We start from the raw sequence: 24,228 nt of genomic DNA, 5'->3' as shown, positions 1-24,228 counted from the left end.
GGCTGTTAAGAATGTGGTAATGTTATAAAGGGAATATAAAAGATTATGGTAGTGTTATAAAAGGACTGGCTATAATGTTGATAACAACAGCATCTAGAATTGTATCAGATGAAGGCACTTGAATAAAACATGGGGAGCAGGTAAGCCCTGCCCTGCATAATCAATCACAAAGTGTGCCCATCAACCTTGTTGGGGCCCGCTCCACTCAAATATTTTATTGGGGGGGGGGCAAAAGACCTCAGCCCCAGGGGTTGGCTCCTAAGGGCAGGAAGCCCTTGGTTGTGGCTCTGGTTGGCTTTGTGAAAAGTTTTGAGTTTTGAGCCACAGGTCTTACCATGAAATCTGGAGAGGAAGATTGTTCAATTCAATGTACAAGCCCTGAATTTTCCCCACCCCCCCAAAAAATTGAGATTTTATTTCACATATTCCAAGCAAATGAATCCAAAGCCATCCAAGGTACTCAAGAAGTATCTGCTCTGCTGCTTGACAGTGCTCATGAGGATTTGTGCAAGAGTGGCCATCTACACAAGTACTCTGAAAACTCATAAAAGCCCTAATAAATTGCCTTTAAAAGAGTAGCACACAGGTGTTCTGTAAATACAGAAGTCTTACTCCTAATACGGTTGATGTTTTATTAGCTACAGAATGCCTTAAGTTTACTTGCTAAATGTTACTTGTTAAGGTGCATCATCAAGGACATAAACCAGCTAAACATTCTGTGGTTGTGGAGCTGACTCTTATAGCAGCTGAAGAAAATTAATATCCTCCAGGTTAGTCAATTTCTGTGGTACCCAAAAGGCCCAAACAGCATGGCAAGCAGCAGTTGTTACAAGAAGCATCCATTTAGACCAGGCATAGGCAAACTTGGTCCTCCAGATGTTTTGGGACTACAACTCCCACCATCCCTAGCTAACAGGATCAGGGATTATGCCTATGCCTGATTTAGGCAAAAGGAAGACTCATATTATTTTTGAAACAATTTCCCTTTTCGGTCACAAGATAATCTTTAACTGAATTTACATCATACTTTATGTTATTTTTTTTTCTAACCAATGTGTTGTTTCATTATGATTCTGCTCCTTCAGTAATGGGAGCATGATCCCCTGAACTTGGATCTCACCTTCCCCATGGGTCCTGGAATATGTGAACTGATCTGGTGATGGATTGCATTTCTTCCAATTTTGTAGCAGTGGCTTCAATTCAATGACCTTTGTTGGGGGTGAGCATATTTTTAGGTTCCACTCAGGCATTGTGCAATTGGAGAATTTGCTACTGGGCAAGATTTCTGCATCTCGAGACTCCTACACTGAGCTTTCATTTGAAGAAACAAAGTACATTTCTAGTTCTTACGACTTCATATTTTTTAAAAAAGAAAATTCCATAACGCATAAATCTTGAGGATATAAATGTAATGACTTGTGTTGAAAGACTCTTAAGGAAAATATCATGAGAATACAGATATCAGATGAATACTGAATGAGTAACTCCTCCAGACTGAGACAACTTGCACAGTGAGTTCACAAAGACTGTGTCTCAGTCAGGCTGTGAGAATTTTCTGAATCATATTCAGGGATAACTTCTGTATTTAACCTAAATTTGGCTGTTTGTGACTTTTGGCTGAAGCACCACCAGAACCAGTGATGCTCATCAGCCCTTGTGCAATAGACTTGCCTAGCTCCCCTCACTCTACAACTCAGTGTAGGGTCCTCTCATCCCAACTTGCATCACTGAGTAGTAGCCACTTCAACTCAAACACATCTCCCCCCCCCCACAAAAAAAAGCCCATACATGATGTAGAACAAGAAATAATTCCCAGAGTAGCGATTCAAAGAGCAGGAGTGGGCCTGCAACATCTAGAGAGCCATGTGAAATTAGACCGGGGTGGGGAGGAGCGGCACATGCAACTCTGAGCTACAGATTCCCTACCATGGCACAGCTACTTTTGGCAAGTAGTTTACATTACCTGGCCTCCACTGGCAATTGTTTTCATTTGCTACTCACTTGTCTCCACGTGTTTCCAGCATCCGATGAAACAAACATGCTGATATCATTGTCTGACAACTCATTTCCAATATTACCTGTAAAAGAAACCCCACAATTATCTGAAGTTAACAATTTAAGACTGTGTATTTTTGGTTTGAAAACCACACCAAATTTAGTACCGTAAATGAATCCTGATGATAAGCATTTATACTGCACTTTCAAACAGTATGTTTAAAGTGCACTATGTGGTGACAACAAACCTGTAAGATAAATCAGTACTGTTTTCAGGACGTTCATGGCGTTCATGGAATAAATGACCCTCCAATTCTATGATTCTATGATGATGGTGAGGAAGTAGAAAGTGAGAGACTATGACAGGGGTCAGCAAACTTTTTCAGCAGCGGGCCAGTCCACTATCCCTCAGACCTTGTGGGGGGGGGGGGCAGACTCTTTTTTTGTGTGGGGGGTGAACGAATTCCTATGCCCCACAAAAAACCCAGCGATGCATTTTAAATAAAATGACACATTCTACTCATGTAAAAACACACTGATTCCTGGACCGTCCGTGGGCTGGACTTAGAAGGCGATTTGGCTGGATCTGGCCCCCAGGCCTTAGTTTGCCTACCCATGGACCATGACATGCTCAGGCCCTCTAGTGTCAGAGGTGAGATTACAAGCCTTGTGACCACAATTCCACATTAATTGCAGTTTGAAGAGTTCAACTCTCAGTCTAAAAAGTGATGTAAACATCTATACATAGAATTGAAACATTTCCTACCAGAAGCCACAATGATGCCTGGAGCAGTATCTCGACTGGCAATGTTGCCTGAAGTATATGGATTTTCTGAAACCTTCAGGTGTAGGTGAAGGGAACAATAGGGCTTGGGGAGGAAAGAGAGAAAATGCATGTAAGTAGTAGAGAGCATAGGGTAGACTTTCCAAAGGAGCTTCTGAGGGAATCTCCAGTTTGAAGTTGCTAAACTGTAATTCATTAAAAAGTTCAATTTTATTCATTTAGGTCTAAATGGAGAAAATGATTTTCCTTCCCATCTCCTAAGCACTTTGTTTGATTTATTAAGCAATGCTAAGATGACCAATAACTGCCACTGTGAAAAATAATTTTGCATACATTTAGGCTATAATGGAATTGTCACAAACTGTACTGTTTTAAAATTTCCACTCTTATTTAACTGCAGACTTTACATTTCCCCCCTTTACACTATTGTGTTTGTGTGTTTGTGTGTCTGACAACTGAGGATCACACCCCATGCATCTGATGAAATGGAATCCAGCTCACAAGTAAGTCTTTAAGGTGCCACAATAGCCATTGTTCTTAAATCACTTGTATGTACCATGTTATAGGCTTAAGGATGCTCCACATATTCAGCAGCTGCTAAAAGCAGTGACTATGTCAATCAGCTGTTTGCCAAAGATGGAAAACGTTGTGGCAATTTCCTACCTGAACACCTTAAAGGAACACACAGGGGTGTGTGTGTGTGTGTGTGAAGGCTCTGTGTGCCTAAAAAATCCATGCACAGCAACCATTAGGCATGTCTCCACATCCACATGCTGCCATTCACATGTGGCCTTTAGCTGGTGTTGAAGCAACGTTCTCACTGCACTGAAATCAACAGCAAAAATCCTTTTCATCTCATGAGTGTTAGCTATTGTTTTAAAATTTTAAGTTTAGAACAGAAAGAGGTATTTGCCCTATCAAACAATATACCATTGCCAGCCTAAGACCGAAGCAAAAGTCAAGGTGATGCCCCTTCACCTAGTATTCTATTCTACATATGGAAGCTGACCAGACCAAGTCCTCCAACACACCTGGGGGTGACAGGCTACCACAGGAGGTGAAGGGCACCTCACACAGAGATTTGCCCTCCAACAGGCTGGATAGCTCAGTTGGTTAGAGCATGGTCCAGTTAACACCAAGGTTTCAGGCTTGATGCCTGTATGGGACAGCTGCTTATTCCTGCATTGCAGGGATGGTACTCAGGGTCCCTTCCAACTCTACAATTCCATGATTCTTTAACATCTGTCCCGGTTAATTCACCAAGCCACCTGGCACCTGCTTGTTGCCTGCTTAAACAAATGGATATAAGCAGAGTAATGGATGAATGGTGCCTGATGAACTGTTTGGCCTGAGCTGTTTGCCTCCCTGCCTGCTTGCTCAGTCAGAGACCTTTCTTAATGGCATGGTCTGTGACACAGTGGGAGAAGGCAGCCAGGTAAAGTAGCCAGCCCAGTATAATTATTGTCACCAGCACGGCACTGGTGCTACTGTCTCCTGCATCTGCAACCTAAGTGGCTGGCCTACCATCTGCCTAATAGCAGGTCTCCTCTTAGTTCTTGTTTGTTTGTTTTTAAATATACTTACGACATTAGATTCAGAGAGCAAACACAGAGGTGCCTTCCTGCTTCCAGTGATGCTATTATTATTATTATTATTTTACAGAGAGGGAACAGCTATCTTTCTCCCAACACACAGCAAAGCTCTATCATAACTAAACAAAATCTGTAGCCTCTCTCCATGCGGTTGCTGGCAGCAGGTGGCAGGAAGAGAAGAACAGTGAATGCAAATAATAAAAACAAGGGCATATCCTCCTCATTCCTAATGCCCGGGGTTGTAATGTTCTCCAGAGGCTAGCATAATCCCTCAAAGATCAAAACAATCTCAGTGGCTATACATGCAAAAGGCCTACCAAGGTTACTTCCCAACCTGTTATTTACTCAGTTAATAAATAACCGCAAAAGCCACTGGGAAGCAGATTACCACTAAATGCCAACAAGCTTTGTATCAGATGATTCATTCCCCCACCTGCCCAATGCAAGGTGAGACCCCTGGGAACAAAAGTGTTCTTCGTGTTCTTCAGCATTTATGCCTCTTCAGAGAGGCTTTCACTATGGTGAAGTCAATATGGTGTGTGCTGCCAAGAGGTGAGTAGGATACCAAGTACTGGAAGGTGGGGTGCGATCTCTTGTTGATGTCACAAAAGGCAACACAAAAGAGAGGGGGGGAGGAGGGAAGCAAACAAGCAGAGCAGAATCAAATGAATGGGCCTGTCACTACACAAGAACAATATACCAAACACCATAACAGTAACTGACAGCCTTGCAAGGGTCACACATTGTAGCAATCCAACTGGGGATGTTACAAAGCAGCAGACTCGGTGGGCTGAAGAGCATCTGCAAAAGGCATGAAGACTTATGTGCCTTGATAATGTTATCTATTCTGAAGGGCAAGCTGGGAAACACATCTTTAAAAACCAAACTCATACACACCACCATTTCCCTGGCATGTTTAAACCATGAGCAATTTGAAGTAATTTACTCAGCTCTGCAACCCAGTTGAGGTAACTGCCTCCTCAGTCTCTCTCCTTTTAATACTTTCATATTGGGCTGTTTAAGACAGCTGCTGTATTTTACAGGGTAAACGTTTAACGCAACTCTCCCCTACTTTGCTTTGATGGGCACAGCACAAGCTGAACTTTTGCTGGCGTGTTTTGCTCCCCTTCCTCCTCTCTCAGGCCTATGGGAATTTTCTGCCCTATCTTCGTGGTCTTCTCTGAATCTCTTACACCTGTCATTTGACAGTCTTCCACGCAATATGATGACCCTTTATGTATATGTTGGAGGAAAACTTCTACCCTCTCCTTCTTAAGTACCTTTGAGGACCACAAGATGGCAGACAAATCCTGATCGGGTGAGGAGCAAAGAAGCGCAGACTAGCCAAGAAACTTTAGGAGAAATGAAAAGTAGATGTGGGGAGAGAAGTTTTGCAAGGCTGACACATCTCTACAGCATTCAGCTTCATTTTCCTGATCCTAATCTTTACATGTATAATCAAGAGTGAGCTAGGCATTCTGCCCTTTATGCAATAACTTCAAACATCTGCCTAGAGTACATATGCAATGCTATGGCACTTGCTCAGGTCCCAGATTGTTGTGAGCTGTTTAAAGTGCAAGAGTCCAGGTGGGTTTCCTTGTCCTTCTCGAGGTTAGGGATAAATGTCTGAACTCGTCACCATACAGAATTGCTCTGATAGTGCATCTTCACTCTTGGATTGATAGCAGGGCACTGGGACAGTCCAAGAGGTGTTAATTAGGTTGGTCTGCTGAAATGAGTTAGTGAGGTGCATGTGACTGGAGAAAAGGGAAATATACAGCCTTTCATGAACTTCATGGTACTTAATTCGCTCTGGTGGTCCATTCTTAACCTGAAACTGTTCTTAACCTGAGGTACCACTTTAGCTAATGGGACCTCCCGCTGCAACCGCGCTGCCAAAGCATGATTTCTGTTCTCATCCTGAAGCAAAGTTCTTAACCCGAGGTGCTACTTATATCTGGGTTAACGGAGTCTGTAACTTGAAGTGTCTGTGGCTTGAAGTGTCTGTAACCCGAGGTACCACTGTATTTGTTTCCATTTTAAGCAAAGGTCCTACATATCCTTTTTAGAGAGACTCAAGATTCTGAGACAAGAAGTCACACATTTTACCACAAGTTATTGTGTAGATTTCCATATCATCATCTGGTACTGTTATGCGCACCAGAGTCACCCTAAGATATCTAAGCATACAAATATCCAATTTGTCTCCCATTTGCACCTACAAAGAACTCCCTCTTGCCATCTCATGTTTTGACTTGGAACAAAGTCCATCCTGTATTGCCAAAACTGAATGCATCAGGGAAAAGGTTCAGTAATGCACATGCCCCCCCTTAAATACAACAACAGCTTGATTCTCAGAGATGCTAGAAACCTCCATAATGGAGTTTTCACATAGGATGTACTACTGGGGAAGAGGCAACCCTGGAGGAAGATGCATTTATTTTTAATGGATCATGTCATTCTGTTGTCACAAAAAGCCACCCCCTATCCCATTGTCCCCACAAACCTTCACTTACCAGGAGGCAATGAACCGAGTTTCCTCTCAGATCTGTGTCTGGGGCCTGTAGCAAGTGCCAGTCTCTTCCTTTATTGTAGGTGATGAAAGTTTTCACTTGGTTGTCAATCTTCTTGTTAGCCAAGAACATTCCCTTTATCCCTGCTACCTAGGAAAAATTGGCATGGCTGAAAAACAGATAAATTTGACACAGATTGTGCATGCATTGTTACCTGTCAAATCCAGCTTTGGGGTATGGTGTATAGCCTGAGTATACAGCAGACTCTTGGGTGAAAAATGCATCAAAGGCCGCCTTATAAACCACAGGCTAGAAAAGGAATAACATAAAACACCACTGTGGATTCAAAGTTCAGACACTGTAAGGGAGGGTTTTGGCAATGAAAAGTCATGAAACAAAGATGGGAACATAATGGTCTGGATATGATGGTAAGTTAACTTAATGAATCCCAAGTAATGAAAGTTTCCCCATTTCCTTCTGACTCCTGCACCCCCTTGTGCCTCTCTGGACGGCAACTTCCTTTCGGGATGAGGTACAGGGGGTTGCCAGCAAAGATGGAAACGGTCCAAAGTTTTAATACTTTGAGTCCTGAGGTAAGTGATGTTACGGAAGTTCATGAAACAACTTCCCCATCCTGTAAGTAGCCTTGTACCTCATCTCACATCCTTCAGGAGGCCCCCTTAGCTTGTTTAGAGCACACATGTGGCTGTAGGAGGAAGGAGCTGGGCAATTTGTCTCCTATGAACTTCCTTAACATAGCTATGTCACCTGAAATTTTTGGTTGTACCATATAAGACACAGTAGTTGGTTGGTGTGGATGTGATTAGCTCCCTCTTACAGTTGCTACTGGAGAAGAACCCAAAGCAAATATGGAGGTTCCTGCCTTGCTGGATCAGACTACCACCATATTGTTTTGTGAGATGGCCATTCAGATGCTTCTAGGAAGCCCAGAAAAGCACACAATAGCCTTTCCTTCTCTAGCAATGGAAGCATATTGCCTCAAAACTTTTCACCACCAAGCCTTTGATAGACTTATCCTCCATAGTCTGATCCTCCTTTAAAGCTACCCACAGCATCCCAGGGCATGCTGTAGTTGCCTCCTGCATTGCAGATTCTGCACTGTGGAGGAGGTTGAATTAGATGACCTGCAAGTTCCCTTCCAGCTCCATTATTCAACAATTCGGTGAAGCCATTGGCCAGAAACACATGTTGTTCCTGCTCTCTCTCTCTTTTTTTCCATGCGGAAGCAGTCACGTCCTCAAGCAGCTCCCTTAGGTCTAAACTTCAAATTAATGAAATGGAAAGAAAAGCAAGTTCAAGGCCTTCGGAAGAGACACAAAGATGGTTTACAAATTTGAAAAGGGCAATTTGTTCAGCTCTAAATAAAACTGAATGGGATGCAAGAAGCAACATGAGAAACAGCTTTGCTTTGTCAAACAGGTCTGGCTTTCCCTATGTGCTGGAAATCAATAGCACAATATCTACAGCAGCATGACAGACAACCTGTCACTGTGCCAATTGCTAGGTTTGCAGGAGGATGAGAGGGGAGGGCTAAAACTTTTGTCTTTCAGCAGAGTGTTTCTGATTCCTGCAACACGAACTGCTCCCTTGGCAGGGGAGTACAAGAACTGATACATAATGTCACCCAAGGGGCCTTTTTCTTCTCTGCTGTTATTATTTAATTGGCACCCAGCTGCAAAGTATTGTAGCAGCAGGAAAAGTTACTTGCATTTTAACTTCAGTTCTTAATGACAATCTGAAGAAGAAACACAAATAGAAGCTGAATGAGGGCAGTTCCTTTCTTAGCACATGAGGCAGGCAGCGTAGAGGCAGGAGGTGGGACACACACCCCCCCCGATGTTATAATTTATACTTAGAGTATCCCTATGAACATGCAATCTGTGTGCTTGCCCTGAACCATGGCAGGTATGGTAGCAGGAGTTTGGAGACATTTTTTTTAAGCAGTAGGAATGAAGATGCGGTTGAAACTATCACATACACATTATGGTGGTGTGGAGCCTCGTTTATTGCAGCCCAAAGGAACTTGTAACACATGAGTGTCAGGAAATGCCAAAAGAGATGGGCACAGCTCAATGGCAGGGCATGTCCTGTGCATCCAGAAGGTTCTGGGTTCAGTTCCCAGCACCTCCAGATAGAACTAAGGGAGACCATCTCCCTTGAAATCCCTGAGCACCACTGCCAATCTGTGTACACATTACTGAGCCAGATGGATCAATGGTATAAGGAAGCTTCCTGTGTTCTTATGTACTTCTGAACTTTGCCGTAACTTGTGCAAATTGCTGGTCTTTGTGGAATGACTTATAAGGAGGGGTTACATTAACCAGACTTGCTTTCTTCAACCTCCCTCCAAGTTGCTTTCACCAGGATGAAAGGAAGCTAAAACGCAGTGATTGAGTCTCCCACAAGTCCCAGTGATGTCAACATTCGTTTTCAAACTGTATGCTGAAATCTTGGGGAAATTTCTAATGCATGCATGTCTTGCAGGGTGTGAGTTTGAAAGGGAAAGTACTCCAAAGGAGGCGAAAAGTACTGTGCTCCAACCTCTGCCCAAACTCTGTTTGTAACTTTCTTTCCTGTTATTTTGATACAATTGCGCTTTGCTCTCATGCTTCTCTCTGTGGGAGAGGCTAGTCATGAAAGACTAAACAGCATTTTATATATCAGGTAGAAAAATGTTCTGAATTTCTGTGACTCCGTCTTTTTCTCGGAGTGAGAAGGCACAAGCTACCTTGGAAAGTGCTTTCCTGAAATGTTAGTGCACAGATGCAGTGCAATCTTATCTTTTTCACCTGGAAGAAGGTACAACTCCTTAGTAAAGGCCTTCCCACATGCACCATTTAGAGTGGTACAGTTGCGGTTTTTGATCTGATGTTTTAATGGATTTGCAGCTGGATTTGCAGCTGATTGTCTGCATCTTTGGTCACATGTTGCTATTATTAGAGAGTACGTGTAGGTGGCGCTGTGGGTAAAAGCCTCAGCGCCTAGGGCTTGCCGATCGAAAGGTCGGTGGTTTGAATCCCTGCGGCAGGGTGCGCTCCCGTCGTTCGGTCCCAGCGCCTGCCAACCTAGCAGTTCGAAAGCACCCCTGGGTGCAAGTAGATAAATAGGGACCGCTTACTAGCGGGAAGGTAAACGGCGTTTCTGTGTGCGGCTCTGGCTCTGGCTCTGGCCAGAGCAGCGATGTCACGCTGGCCACGTGACCCGGAAGTGTCTTCGGACAGCGCTGGCCCCCGGCCTCTTGAGTGAGATGGGCGCACAACCCCAGAGTCTGGCAAGACTGGCCCGTACGGGCAGGGGTACCTTTACCTTTACCTTTACGTGTAGAGCATTCCTTTGCACACTAATGATAGGTTGAACCCAAAAGCAGAAAAATTATGTGGCTTTAGCCATACCCTGTATACACCCTCCATGTCCCTCAAGCCAGTAAATTGCTGGGGTTATAAGCATGTGCATGGATTGGCCTTTTGTAGTTTTTATTTATTTAATGCCAAGGATTCCAGAATTCTAGGGGACGCGGGTGGCGCTGTGGTCTAAACCACTGAGCCTAGGGCTTGCTGATCGGAAGGTCGGCGGTTCAAATCCCCGTGACAGGGTGAGCCCCCATTGCTCGGTCCCAGCTCCTGCCCACCTAGCAGTTCGAAAGCACGTCAAAGTGCCAGTAGATAAATTGGTACCGCTCCGGCAGGAAGGTAAACGGTGTTTCTGTGCGCTGCTCTGGTTTGCCAGAAGCAGCTTAGTCATGCTGGCCACATGACCCAGAAAAACACTCTGCGGACAAACGCCGGCTCCCTCAGCCAGTAAAGTGAAATGAGCGCCGCAACCCCAGAGTCATTCGCAACTGGACTTAACTGTCAGGGGTCCTTTAACTTTACCTTTTTTATTCCTGAATTCTAATCTTGTAGGAGTATAGGAGATTAGAAAAGGAACTATGGCAAACTATGGTAGTCATGATGAGATTTTGCTGGCAGCTAGGAATTGCCATCACAGGCAGTGCTCTGTCTGTTATATCTCTTCATTGAATTCAGCTCACATGACTGACAGCTCACACAGGTCAGAGGGAAGTGGCACGAAACAGCCATCTCCCAAACCACACTCACCAACCCCTTCGCATAGAAACCAGGATGGTTCCTGCACAAACTTCTGCTCTGGATCTTTCACAGAAGTTTCATTACTTTGTTTGGAGCATGTTATTCTGGTATACCAGCTGAAGAAGAAGAAGAAGAGTTTGGATTTGATATCCCGCTTTATCACTACCCGAAGGAGTCTCAAAGCGTCTAACAATCTCCTTTCCCTTCCTCCCCCACAACAAACACTCTATGAGGTGAGTGAGGCTGAGAGACTTCAAAGAAGTATGACTAGCCCAAGGTCACCCAGCAGCTGCATGTGGAGGAGCGGAGACGCGAACCCGGTTCACCAGATTACGGGTCTACCGCTCTTAACCACTACACCACACTGGCTCTGAATAATGGCAACATTGTGTGGCAGCACTCCAAAAAATCCAAACCCTGGAAACTGCACCACCATAAATGGTAGAAAGGTCCTAAATGTCTTTAAGGCTGACTTTGATGCTTTCTGCTTTCCTTTGCAATTGTATTGTGTCTTTCAGATTGTAAGCCTGTGGTCAGGAATTGTCTTTAAAAAAATAATAATCAAAAAAATCCATTTCCACAGTAAATGTATTATAATTAGAGGTTGGGGAAGGCTGGCTGAGGACAATATGTTTTTTGACAAACACCAATGAGTATTTTTAGAACTGTCACCACCTTTCCCCACCCATGCAGCCTCTGATTTCCCCCCTCTATTTTCTACATCTTTCTAATCCATCCATGGATTCCCCCCTCCCCTCCCTGCTATCTCTTCTTTATCTTCATTTACCTCTAAGCACTCATCATTCATTGCAATCCTGTTGGGAGACTTGCACTGGATGGCTTTCAGCTCATCCCCAGTCAGAACAATCAGATTGAAGGGAACGCTTTGTGCCAGCCTTGGTGTCAGCCAATATTCTTTCTATCTAGGCAATCAGCAGATACGACATGACCAGTCTGATCACATCAATTTCAATCCGGACTGCTATGAACTGTCAGCCTAATAATACAGAAGCTTTTCATTCGATCCCTCCTCCTTCCCCCTCTTGGGATGTAGGACACTTTTACATAATGCAGTGAAACCACTCCTCAACCTGATGGTAATGGGAAGCAACAGCCTTTTCAACAGCCTGCCAAAGCTTGGGGTGGGGGAATTAATAGGGGGGGGGGTTGGGGGGGAGAGAAAGAAAGAAATCATCCTCAGTGTGATCAGGAAATGACATGACTATTCCTTCCCAGTTTTGTCTGCTTTTAAACATTGCCCATTCAGGCTTCCTGGATGGTTGTGTCAAGATGCTTACCTGTAAAAGATGTTCTAAGTCATGTACAAAAGTCAAAGTCAATCCACCTAGGGAATTTCACATTGAGGTAGACAGCACAGGGATTCTGCTTTTCGGTCTGTACCACATTTTTCTATAGAGCAGGGGTGGTCAGATGGAAACCTTGCACAATTTTATCCAGCGCCTGGTGGTTTTACTCAAAGCTTGGCAAAACGTTTGCCCCCAGTCTCACTCCTAAGTCAAATGTGTTTCAAAATGCTAACAGTTGTAGATAGTGTACCCTTTGACTTTGGAGTCTTGATGCAGTTCCTGAGTGCAAGTTCTCAGTAACTGAACATTCCTGGCTACGAGGTGGAACTTACTCTGTTATACAGACTGGCTGTCCACATAAAGGATAGTTGATGTGGGAGAATGCAGAAGTCCAAGGCTATTGTCTAGAAAGGATAGTGGTCCTCAAAAGTGAGGTGCTCAGTTCGACTGGAATTCTGCACATGCCCTGGGACTATGAGGTTGTTTTGGATTTGCTCAAAGCAATGAGTGTAGCACTACTGCAGGTAATCAGAGGAAGATACAGCAGTTCAAGTTAAGTATACTTCTCTCAGGGGAAGTTCCTATCATTCCCACTAAATATTTTCCCCATAGTCACTGCTATGCAGGAGGATTTTTCTTGCAATACCCAATATGCACAATTATGATTATGAAAGTGCAAGCCTAATCAGTCCCCATAATTTCTATCCTATATAATGCAAGCAGGCACCCTTATTTAGGTTTCATTAACTCAGGTCAGTAATGGATGCAGCCTCTTGCAAGCATCTTCCCATGGAATTGGTCCATATTGATGTTTCTTGGTAAATATTTTCACATTTCCTCATAAGGTGCATGTCAGTCAGCTGACTGCAAGTTCTGATTGTCCAGAGACCCCTTGTGACTTCCTGTCTTCTTTCTAGTGGGAAAATTACATTGTGAAATCTACTGGCAGATCGCTCTTTGGGCAATATCTAGCTAAACTATTTTTCTAGATACCACCCAATGTCATTTATTGATCTTCTTCTATCCAGCCCTGTCCTTAACGAAATCACCCTTTTATTGGAGCTAATGCCTGTCTAATTTCTATAGTTGTGTACTTCCCAGGCCCCATTTTGTTCAGTATTCTGCTCAAGGGACAGCTCCACTTGGTTAAGCTTTCTGCAATCCTCCAAAAGGGTGTTCCATGCTGCTCTTTCCCAAGGCTGCTCCAACTCCAAAGATGCCTGCAGTAGTCATCAGCCCAGACAGAAACTTGTCTCCTTTCCTTTTTAGAATCTATGCCAGAGAGATCCCTGAACCTAGCTGTGACCGTGCACCCTCAAGTCTTGGTGAAACTCAGGATATCGCTTCTTTTTACCTCTTCACTGGAAAAGGTAGTTATGAGTAGAGATGAATGTGGCCCTTGTGCAATATGATTTACCCAACTCTTGCCAGAAAGAGAACACATTCTGCACCCACAGAAACGTCCAGCTACACTGGGCATCCTAGCCTTAGTAGGGGATTTTTGCGTGTGCATAAACTAGAGGTGACAACGTGCCCTATCGTCACATACCTCATAGAGGTCTATCATCACATTGCCCTCCAGGTCTCGGCTGCTCTTGACATTTTCCAAAGCCAGGGTGAAGTAGACCCCTCGGGTATCAGAGATGTAGAGATTATATGTATCGTTCTGGTTCCATTCCTGGACTGCAGCAAACACCTGATTCTCATCAGTGCTGATGACGTGCATGTCCTGGGGGAGAAAGCACAGAGAGAAGCATCATTGTCGGGCATCTCACTTGTCTCTGCTCCAAGGGCAAGGCAGGGTAAGCCTCGTGGAGGAAGGCAGAGATTCATTATGAAGTCTAATCAGAAACCAAAGTCAATCTACTTGCATGTGCACATGCATATTTTACACATTCTCTCTTCTTCAGATATATGCACAGTAATAATGAACTGAGGACACATTAAGTGAACATTTACACTGGTGATGGTATTGTACAGTAGCAATGGAGGATGAGTGTATTAAAAGAAACGTAGAATATTAATTCCTTTCTGTCCTTCAACAGTGTGAGAAAATTCTACAATTAGGAACCACTGTTCATTATGGTAAAGGAAATGCCATAGGCTAGGGATTCTCAAACTTTCTATGTCCAGGGTCCTTTTGCGAGCTGGTTCACTCACAAAATGGTGGCGCAAGAGCAGAGTCAGCAACAACATGGAGGCATATGGAAGTGGCAACTGCTGTAACCAGCAGGCGGTTACTAACATTATTTTCTCTTGATGGGACCTAATTGGTCTTTGGGAAATTGCTAAAATCTTTGCCACAGTGATTTCCCAGTGGAGACAAGTTATATACTTCAGCTTTCTTCAAGTTAATAGGATGCATTGTTTCTGGAGATAGTCTAACTCACCCTCCCCAGTTTAGGCAGAATTTGCTGATTCAGAGGATCTAGAGGGTAGAAGTTGTCAAAAATTAGACACCCTACACCTGCATGCCTCTCACAGTATTATTACTAATATCATTTCGCTCCCCACCCCTTCTCATTTTCCTTTCATATATAATTTCAAACCTAGCCCTACCTCCAAACTGCCAATTTCTTCCATCCCTCCTATTGGTGCCTTTTACATTCATTTCTTCCTAAAATCACTTCCCTCTTTTACAACCTTCTTCTCTGTTCTGAGATTATTAATACAACTTAAAAAAATATTGACTTTGTATCTCTACCCCCACCCCAATTGTATTTCCTGCACTGTTCTCACCAGTTGTTCTGCCTCAGTGGAGGGAAGAGAAGCTTCATGCCTCAGCAGGAGACTGAGCAGGAATAAAGGATGAGCAGGGTGTAGGGATACATACATGTGACAAGGAGGAGCCAGAAGACTCTACAGCAGTCCCAAAGGCTTCTGATTTTCCTCTCCCTCTGTCTATGCAACCCTTTTGCTTCCCTCCTTGCCAATCTCTCTCTTCCCTCACACTAAGCCAGCCATATTGCTCATATCTGCTCTTTCCTTTCCTCTCGTCCAACTTTGCATGCTATTAGCTTCACTTGCTAACTAACTCCTGCTCCTAGGCATGCCTATGTAGTGTGCATGTGTGGGGAACTGCTGCCTCTAGAGTCAGTTAAACCTAAAGGCTACTGCACTACTAGGGGGCAGGCTGCAACACTGAGGCCTGGTTGGTGGTCCCTGGCCCACAGTTTGAGCAATGCTACATAGGCAGTCAAGTAATCATGTGCTTATCCCTGTAATATACCATACACAAACCTAGATATGTAGGGAAAAGGGATCTCTGCACCATTCTAGGTGAATTAAAACAGTAGGGATGAAGATGATTCCAACAATGAGGTTGCATTCTAGCATCCACTTGCAGACTGGACACAATGATGCTTCCTTATGAGTAAGCATGTACAGGACTGGGTTGCACATGACCAAGTAATTGTGAAATCTGTAAATCCAGCAGCGTTGAACAGCATATTAAATGCACTTGAGAATTCTTTAAATGTCTGACTTTCTTAGCTTCTTTTTAAAAAAATTGTGTTTGCTGTTAAAATAAAATGTGCAGATCAGATTAACTGTTGTGCTGCTTCAGTCCCCTATTGGTTATGCGGATACTTGCAAAGCAATGTCTTTAATTTCTTGTACAATTGTACCTCATAAAGATTTTTGCAGAAAAGCCCCCCAAACTAATGCTACGTTAGCATTTTGCTGTTCCAAGACATATACGTCTGTGCTCGATGTCTAATTAATACGTATCTGCATTTTTAACACAGATGACCTTAACCTATTTTTCTAGCAGCTCAAACATTAACAAATAAATAATGACTAAAAATCCAGAAATAAAATCTTTCCATGGAAAACTTAAAGGAAAAAGAGAAAATAAGACTTGCATCATTGAACTAGTTGCCACAAAGCTCTTTATCTACATTTACTGGCATCCAAACTTCTATCAGATACTGCAATTGGTTAAACCCAGTCAGCCCTCCCAACTATAGGATTAACAGTGCAGAGCTTTGTGGCCAGAGGGCACAGCTATTAAGCAGGTGCCTCTTGTTAGAAATCTCCTTCTAGACTTTTGCCTCCATTATCCAGATTTCATTGGCAGCCTGCCATTCAAATTCCAGCTCGGACTGATCAGATACCATTGCCTGGTTTAGGAATAGCCAACCTGACATTTTTAAAATAGTCATCTGCTAACACAAGGTTTGGAGAATGGAATGACAAATGCATGAGGAGAGAGCCTCCTAGGTATGCCAGTTCAGTATTCATAACTTGCAGATAACCAGGCAGCTTCTTCCACTCTGTATTCAGACAGGAGATATTTTGTATTCTTGGTTGCTTTGAGTAAACATTGTGGTTCCCCACCCCGCCATTCCTCCCTCCCTTCTTTATTCAGTCTATATATTGCCAGACTGAGGAATTGTCAACAAACTTGTCGTGTGCAACAAATACCACTCAGATGCACCACATAAAGCGTCCCTTCTTCTCTGTGTCAGACACAGTAATTCGCCTGTTATTTCTACTGGGTAAATCATACCATGAAACAATATTCCTGCTGACAAAGAGAAGCTAAATACAGGGGGATGGAGAGGGAAGTTGTACCATCACCATCCTTTTCCATGGGAAATAAAGACACCTCTTGCCTTTAGAAAGAACAGAAGAGAATGCTGTCTTCCAATTAGTGAATGCCCCCTGACACTGGCCGTGACACCTTTCCCATACATCTGCCTACAAAAGCATCAAAACACCAGCCTTCAGAATTCCCCAGTCTGTATCACTGCAGGATAGTCAGCATTAAGATGCAGTCCATCTGTCTGGCCTTTATACCTTATGTCTTTACAGGGAAAGAATGGCATTATGCACATGACTTTGTTGGGGTGAATGTGAAGGGCTAAAGGTCAATGCTTTCAGAATTGCCAAGATGCTGTGAGTGCCCTTTTCTCAGCTGACCAGGGGATCCTGGCCTTTTGGCAGATTTAATGACATAAATGCGATATCTGATTTGTAATCTTGATTGAAGATGCTGTCAGCTAATTTATAGTGTGCATTGGTGGGTTTCCCTCCCCGCTCTATAGAGTGTTAGGCCCTGTTGACCTGCTAGCTCAATGATTAAAAATGAATGAGGAGCACAGAGTTTTTCCACCATCACAGAACCTGGGACTATAAAAATGATCTGGAGGGATAGCAAAGGCCAGAAAGATGAGATGGGGCATAGGCTGGAGACTGAAAATGCAGAACTACCCAACAAAGATAAACATGCTTGAATGACAGTAGAGAAAGACAGGTATTAGGAGTGAAATTGTATATTATGGTAGATTCATTTAGAATGTACTCAATCTCAATTCATCACATTGCTACCTAGGTAGAGCAATTATATCTGGTTGGTGGCTCTGTAAACAACGCACAGAATCATGCATCACTTCTGTCCTTTAAAAAAGACAACCTATCAACGAAATCCAATTTTTCTTATCAGTTGTAGATGAACAGCTACATTTTCTGTTTTAAACTGCAGTTTTGAGGTGTTCATGAATTCACAGTATGAAAGGTAATGATAGACAAATTACCTGTCTACAATTATCCCCCCCCCAAAAAAAAATTTGTAGCTTTGGGGAAATGTTGACCACACTGTTGACCACCCAGTACAATCTGATTGCATTCCACAGCCCTCTGAAACATGCAGGAGTTTCACAGCAGCTGGACAGATGTGGAAGGCTTCTATGAGACTAGAAAAGCTGGACATAATTTTTCCTAAGAAATAGCTTGTGAGGATGCAAACATTTCACACACTGCACTAATAAGTGTGCTTAAGCAACGTGCATAAGATATATATATATATCTATGTAGAAGAAGAAGAGAATTAATAGATTCCATAGGTTAATCTATCTTCCTTTCACCAGGCTGGAGTGCCGAATGTTATATAAGCACTGGAAAAAGAGGCAGGCTCATTGCCTTATAAAAAGGTAAAGGTAAAGGTACCCCTGCCCGTACGGGCCAGTCTTGACAGACTCTAGGGTTGTGCGCTCATCTCACTCTATAGGCCGGGAGCCAGCGCTGTCCGCAGACACTTCCGGGTCACATGGCCAGCGTGACAAGCTGCATCTGGCGAGCCAGCGCAGCACACGGAACGCCGTTTACCTTCCCGCTGGTAAGCGGTCCCTATTTATCTACTTGCACTTAAGGGTGCTTTCGAACTGCTAGGTTGGCAGGCGCTGGGACCGAACGACGGGAGCGCACCCCGCCGTGGGGATTCGAACCGCCGACCATGCGATCGGCAAGTCCTAGGCGCTGAGGTTTTACCCACAGCACCACCCGCGTCCCTTTATACCCAGCCATAAAGAACACCCGCGTCCCTTTATACCCAGCCATAAAGAACAGCAACAGCAACAATCTTAAAGAACCCCAAAGCACTTCACAATGGCTGTGTTAAAAAGAACAAAAATACTAATCTAAGAAGTACAGTACTATAAGAAATGGGAAGGGGGGAAAAAGCAGAGGAAAGAAGAAGGAGAGGACATACAGAGAGCAAAGGCTTATCTTATCTAGAGGATGAGTCTCACAACCTTTTTAAGGGTCTGTCCAATACTCCTAGAATCTGTTTTCTGTCTGGGGCAGTGGACTAAGCTGAGACAGCACTCAGGACACAAGAAAGTAGCAGGATAAACTGGCCACACTAAAGATCAGACGTTGCTGGCCTGGTGGGGAAGAGCCACAGCAATAGCCTCCAGAGAGCAGTGTTGCTGCTGCTCATTGGATGGAGGAGGGAAGAGGTGACAGTGAGGTCTGGACTGTGCAAAAGCACTGGTGAGAGTGCCGGATTGGGCTTCACTGTGTGTCTGCACAGCTGGTCCTCACCACAGACTCATCCCTCCTGGTAAGTGGCAGGATCTTAGTTGGTCTTTAAGGTGCTACTGGAAGGAATTTTTTTTGTTTTGACTATGGCAGACCAACACGGCTACCTATCTGTAACTCATCCCTCCTGGTAAGTGGCAGGATGCTGCAGCTCTGCCCCATCAGGAAAACTGCTGCTGGTTAACACAGATAGTAAGAGAGGCACTTATTCATTATGGTAAGAATATTCAGATGCTATCCTCCCTGCCCCAGTTTCTTGAAAAAGTCAACAACACATATCCATAAAATTGGGCCAGCCCAGACCCTGGCAAAGGAAAGTTCCATGCCTAAGGCATTGTAATCACTGGCAAACACTTTTGCACCTATTAACGTCCATCAAAGTTTATGGGAAGAGTTTCACCCCAGACATTAAAATTAGAGCTTGGAGTTGAACTAAATACCTTGTATCTTCCATCAATCTATTTTCCATCCACTCATGTTGTAACTCTAAAATTCAATATAAATATGCATATTTGGTGATGGAAGCATAATTATAAAGCAGCTTTAACAAAATGCTGCAGGGAGAGAATGTTTTGCAAATAACACAGTTGACTGCTGTAACGATGGACCACTAGAGTTGGTCCACGTACAGACATGCTGGATTAATTTTGTTCTATCTTTTAATGTTTGGTTGAATTATGCCTGGGCCATTTGTCTGATAGTAAATGGTCTGATAGACAATGGTCTGATAGTAAATTAATTTGTCTGATCTATGTCCCTAGAGAAATTCCAGATACGTGCTTTGTCCGGTAGGCACAGTGTGGAGGTGATAGAAACACTCACAAAGCAATATGCTGGAAACCAAATATACCAGTCATTATGCTGATCACAACTGATTCAAAATCACTAGCACAAAAAGAGTAACAATAGTGCAAAGCCATCTACAGTTGCGCCAAACTGATAAACTGTTCCTTTTCTATGAAATTTGCAGGTCTCTTCTATGTTTAATATGAATCATTCTCACTATCGCTGCATCAGAGACACATGATTTTACCATTTATTTTCTCCCAAAGCAGCAGAAACATCAAGGTGGGGAATCTAGTGATCGAGCCACTTTGTCTGGGTACCAAAATTCCACAAGCTACTGTGGTCTCTAAGAAAAGCTTTACACGCCATTGATTTTATTTGGGCAGAGTAATTGAGCTGAAAGAGATTAAAGTCTCTCTAGTCATAAAGGACCTTGCTTGTTTCATTTCCTTTTGACTGTGCTGCGCTTTGTTCATTTTTAATAAAGGCAGCCACCTGCTTTGATAACAGCATCCTCAACATGCCTTTACCACTGTAGCTCTGTGCATACAGATTTAGATGTTCACCCTTTGAAGATATTGTGAGATTGTAATGAAGCACCTTGTTGCCTTAAATATCACCCTGTCGACGGATTCAAAAACATCTGCGTCTTGTGCTGGGTGACAGGAAGGCCTCTTGGGGCTTGTTAAGGCAACTGACATCCGAAATCAGTGGAAGCTGCTTGGGAACTATTTAATATGAGCAATTTCTACAAGGAATGGGAGAAGCTAATATATATGCTCTGTCCAATAACAGGATAAATCCTAAAAACATGAATCCAGCTAGAAAGCCAAGGGGAATCCTTAAGAAGGAACACACTCACAGCATATACAGGAAAGGTGTTCATTGCTACTTCCAACTTTTCTGCCTGTTCTCCACAAATATATCTGGCTGTATAGCTAGCTGGGATGGGTGAATCTGCCAATTTTGGTTTCTCTCAGTCCCCACCCCAACCCCAGCACTCTTCTTAAGTTCAGTTCTCCACATTTCCACACCAAGTTACATTATTATTATTATTATTATTATTATTATTATTATTATTATTATTATTTTAAAGTCCTCATGAAAATTCATCAGCATTTTTGCATATTGTGTTTAATAGGCAATTTCTCCACAAAAAGAATTGTACATCTTTTAACCCTTCATAAAGTCACATAAAAGAGTAAGTAAAGACAGTAATTAGAAATCATCCATGTTCCCCATCGCTAGTGGAACTATGTGCAAGTCTACGCAACTGCTTTATAACAAAATATTCCTCTTATATTTGCATTGACATCATCCCCTTCCATACGCTCCCTCTATCAACATTTAGATTTTGCAATGCCTGCATAACTGACCTGCTTTTTTGCTTATATGTTAGATATCAGGACCCACTGGGGTCAGAAACAAATGGCATGGACCAGTTAAGCCAACAGGCAGAATCTGGAACAGGCAGATATAGGACCAAGAGCTAGAGACAGATAATATAGTTTTAAGATGGACTGGTAAGGAGGTGGGTAAATAAAATCTGCAGCAACTGGCACTGGAAATAAAGTCTCTGGGCTGCCAAAGCTCCCAATTTGAGCCCCCTGGTGTATTGTTTGTTTGTTTGTTTGTTGTAGTTGTAGTTGTTGTTATATTTCTTACCCACCCCTCATCATGAGGTTCCCTGGGGAGGGCAGTTACAACAATTTAAAAATACAGTATTAGTTAAAATAATCTAAAATAAAATAAGGAATCAATAAAAGCAAATTGCATTACATTATATTGCAAAACACCATTATTTACTTATTACATGTGTATTTTGCCTTTCCTCCATGGAGTTCAAAGTGTTATATTATGGTTCTCCTCTGTCCTCACATCAACCCTGTGCAGTACATTAGGCCAGGAGACAGTAATTGGCCAAAGGTAGCCCAGTGTGTTTGTGGCTGAATGGTTATTTGAAACCTCATGTTCCCAAGCCTTATGGTGAAGGAAAGGTAAGAAATCAAATTTTAAAAACAACAACAAATAAATAAAAGTGAGAGCCAAGGGTGCTGACATTTCCATAGGGAGATGTCTCAGTGTTATTTCATGAACAAAGAGACCACGAACCATTGCATACTGAAAAGCTGGCAAGGAATTTCATAGGCCATATTTCCAACTTGTGACATAATGGAACAAATTGGCTTGTATGAAGGACAGCAGTCCTTAATAATTTTCCTGTCCCTCGAGTTTTGATTGTGTAGTGGTTTAAAATCAAGTTCTAAGTGAAATTTGCTTCCTCCTGACTGACATATTTTACATGTGCTTTCTACAAGTTTTAGCTCCAGAAGGCAGTGATATCCTTTTAGGTTCCACTGCTTCATTGTTCTTAATTAGGGAAGATGTGAAGCCAACACACAAAGGCGCTTTGTTCTTTAATCCCCATTAAGTTACATTAATAAAGCAAAATGTGGAAGCTACTGGCACAAAGAAAAAGGAAAAACATTTTAAGAGAAAACCACAGATGTCAGTAATGATTAAAATGAAACCCTAATTAGTAATTTCCACCAACTCAAAAGTCAATCTGCATTTTGAATGGATGTCCTTGGCTAGCTGTAATATTGACCTTAATGGATGGGGTTGTTTTTCCCCCTGCTTGGATATTTTCTTTAATAGGAATCAGGTCTGCGTGCAAATTAAACCAATTCTGAAGTTGCTGCTGAAAAGCAGTAACGCTAGTCTGCTGGTCAAACCCGTGAACTGAAAGCGCATGCATGAATATCCTGAGCATAAGAGTTTACCTTTGGCAAAGCATACTTAGGAAGCCTCATCTGCGCAAATGCATTCCTCCGATAGGACACGTAGTAATGAGGCCGGCCTCCTGATGTCAGCTGCAACATATAACATAGTTTTCTTTTATTATCAAGGTTATTATCATCACTGTTTCATTTTTCCAAAGGCAGGGAGAAAATAATAGGCAAGCTGGAAAGGGGAATGCAATTGCGGCAGTGACAGCTCAAAAATGGGACTGCAGTTACAGCAGGAGACAAAATAGGCATCATTCAGATTGTCAGCAGTGAAAACTGACAGCGTTAAGTGGCCTAACCTATTCAGATTGCTTGTACAGAAAGACAAAAGGGCACAGGAAAAGCTGCAAATATAAGTGCCTAGAAGCAGCCTTCTGAATCCTCATTTGAGCATGCAGCATTTGTAATCCTCGTGTCAGTAGTAGTTGTTCTTAGTTTCTAACAATCAGGACTTGAGAGTATAATGATACAACCTTTTATGTATGTGTCAACTTTGGGAAAACTCCCCACCCCCTTCAAACCCAAGACCAGATTGAAAGTTTTGGTCAGCTGTCTCAAGTGTACCTAAGTGCTCTGAATTTTGCAGAGTGCTTAACACTTATTGTTACATGTTTCAAGGCAATCTGTGTTTTCAACACCTGGAATGAATGAAAATTAATTTCTTCTAAACTACAAAGGAAAGCTAGCTGCAACTAAGCCATGGGTAGGTAAACTAAGGCCTGGGAGCAGGTTCCGGCCCAATCGCCTTTTAAATCTGGCCCACGGACGGTCCAGGAACCAGTGTGTTTTTAAATGAGTAGAATGTGTGCTTTTATTTAGAATGCATCTCTGGGTTATTTGTGGGGCATAGGAATTCGTTCATTTCCCCCCTCCAAAATATAGTCCAGCTCCCCCAAACGATCTGAGGGACAGTGGACTGGCCCCCTGCAGAAAAAGTTTGTTGACCCCTGAACTAAGCCAATGAAACAGACCGTCCCCTCAAAATTGGTTTGGGACAAAACAAAAGTGACACTCAGTAGCTTACACTGAGTAACATGAGTAAAAATGAATGGTCATCATCATACATTAACAACAAGCGTGATGACTGCCATATTAAATAGTATCAGTAGTGGGTTGTTTTCCCCCCCAGGGGTACTAAAGGGTATTCAGTACTGGCACCTCTTTTTGTTTTTAAAATGTGTGGCACTTACTTTAACAACTTCATTGTGATTACCAGCACCTATTTTTCTAGAAAAAGCACTGAATATCAGCTTAGTCTAAGCTTAACAGTTTGGCCTTTATAAACCACACAATAGACTTAACTATGCAATGCAATGCAATGCAATATGTACTTTTGTTTGATTATGTAACAGGCAATGGAATTTACACTTTTAACAGTATGGGCAACAATGGATGTCACTTTGTTGTGGAAGAAAATTTGTTGTGGAAGAAAAAAGCAAGACAATGTATATGTCTTTTAATATACAGGAGGGCTGGCAAAAGTTCTTCTTTGGGTGGGCAGGTGCTACGGGAGAGTCAAATTCTAGCTTAC

At 42.9% G+C, this 24,228-nt stretch overlaps 1 protein-coding gene and 1 long non-coding RNA gene across 9 annotated transcripts in view; one reads left to right on the top strand and one right to left on the bottom strand.

The window, feature by feature from the left end:
* The window catches only part of SORCS1 (sortilin related VPS10 domain containing receptor 1), a 435,672-nt gene that overhangs the window by 124,322 nt on the left and 287,122 nt on the right, over window positions 1-24,228 (bottom strand). For all 8 annotated transcript variants that reach the window (XM_083741539.1, XM_083741538.1, XM_083741541.1 and 5 more), the window contains exons 8-12: window positions 22,692-22,781; window positions 13,850-14,029; window positions 6,888-7,034; window positions 2,762-2,864; window positions 2,002-2,078 (exon numbers count right to left, since the gene is read on the bottom strand). In XM_083741539.1, coding sequence (XP_083597665.1) covers window positions 2,002-2,078; window positions 2,762-2,864; window positions 6,888-7,034; window positions 13,850-14,029; window positions 22,692-22,781 — 597 coding nt within the window. The remainder of the gene's footprint in view (window positions 1-2,001; window positions 2,079-2,761; window positions 2,865-6,887; window positions 7,035-13,849; window positions 14,030-22,691; window positions 22,782-24,228) is intronic.
* LOC310845873 overlaps window positions 4,835-24,228 on the top strand; it is a 74,170-nt gene continuing 54,776 nt past the window's right edge. Inside the window, exon 1 of the long non-coding RNA XR_014565018.1 lies at window positions 4,835-4,923. This is a non-coding gene — a long non-coding RNA (uncharacterized lncRNA). The remainder of the gene's footprint in view (window positions 4,924-24,228) is intronic.

The sequence above is a fragment of the Podarcis gaigeae genome, assembly GCF_964106915.1.
Source record: "Podarcis gaigeae genome assembly, chromosome: 5".
Classification (NCBI taxonomy): domain Eukaryota; kingdom Metazoa; phylum Chordata; class Lepidosauria; order Squamata; family Lacertidae; genus Podarcis; species Podarcis gaigeae.
This window is presented reverse-complemented; position numbering and strand designations above follow the sequence as displayed.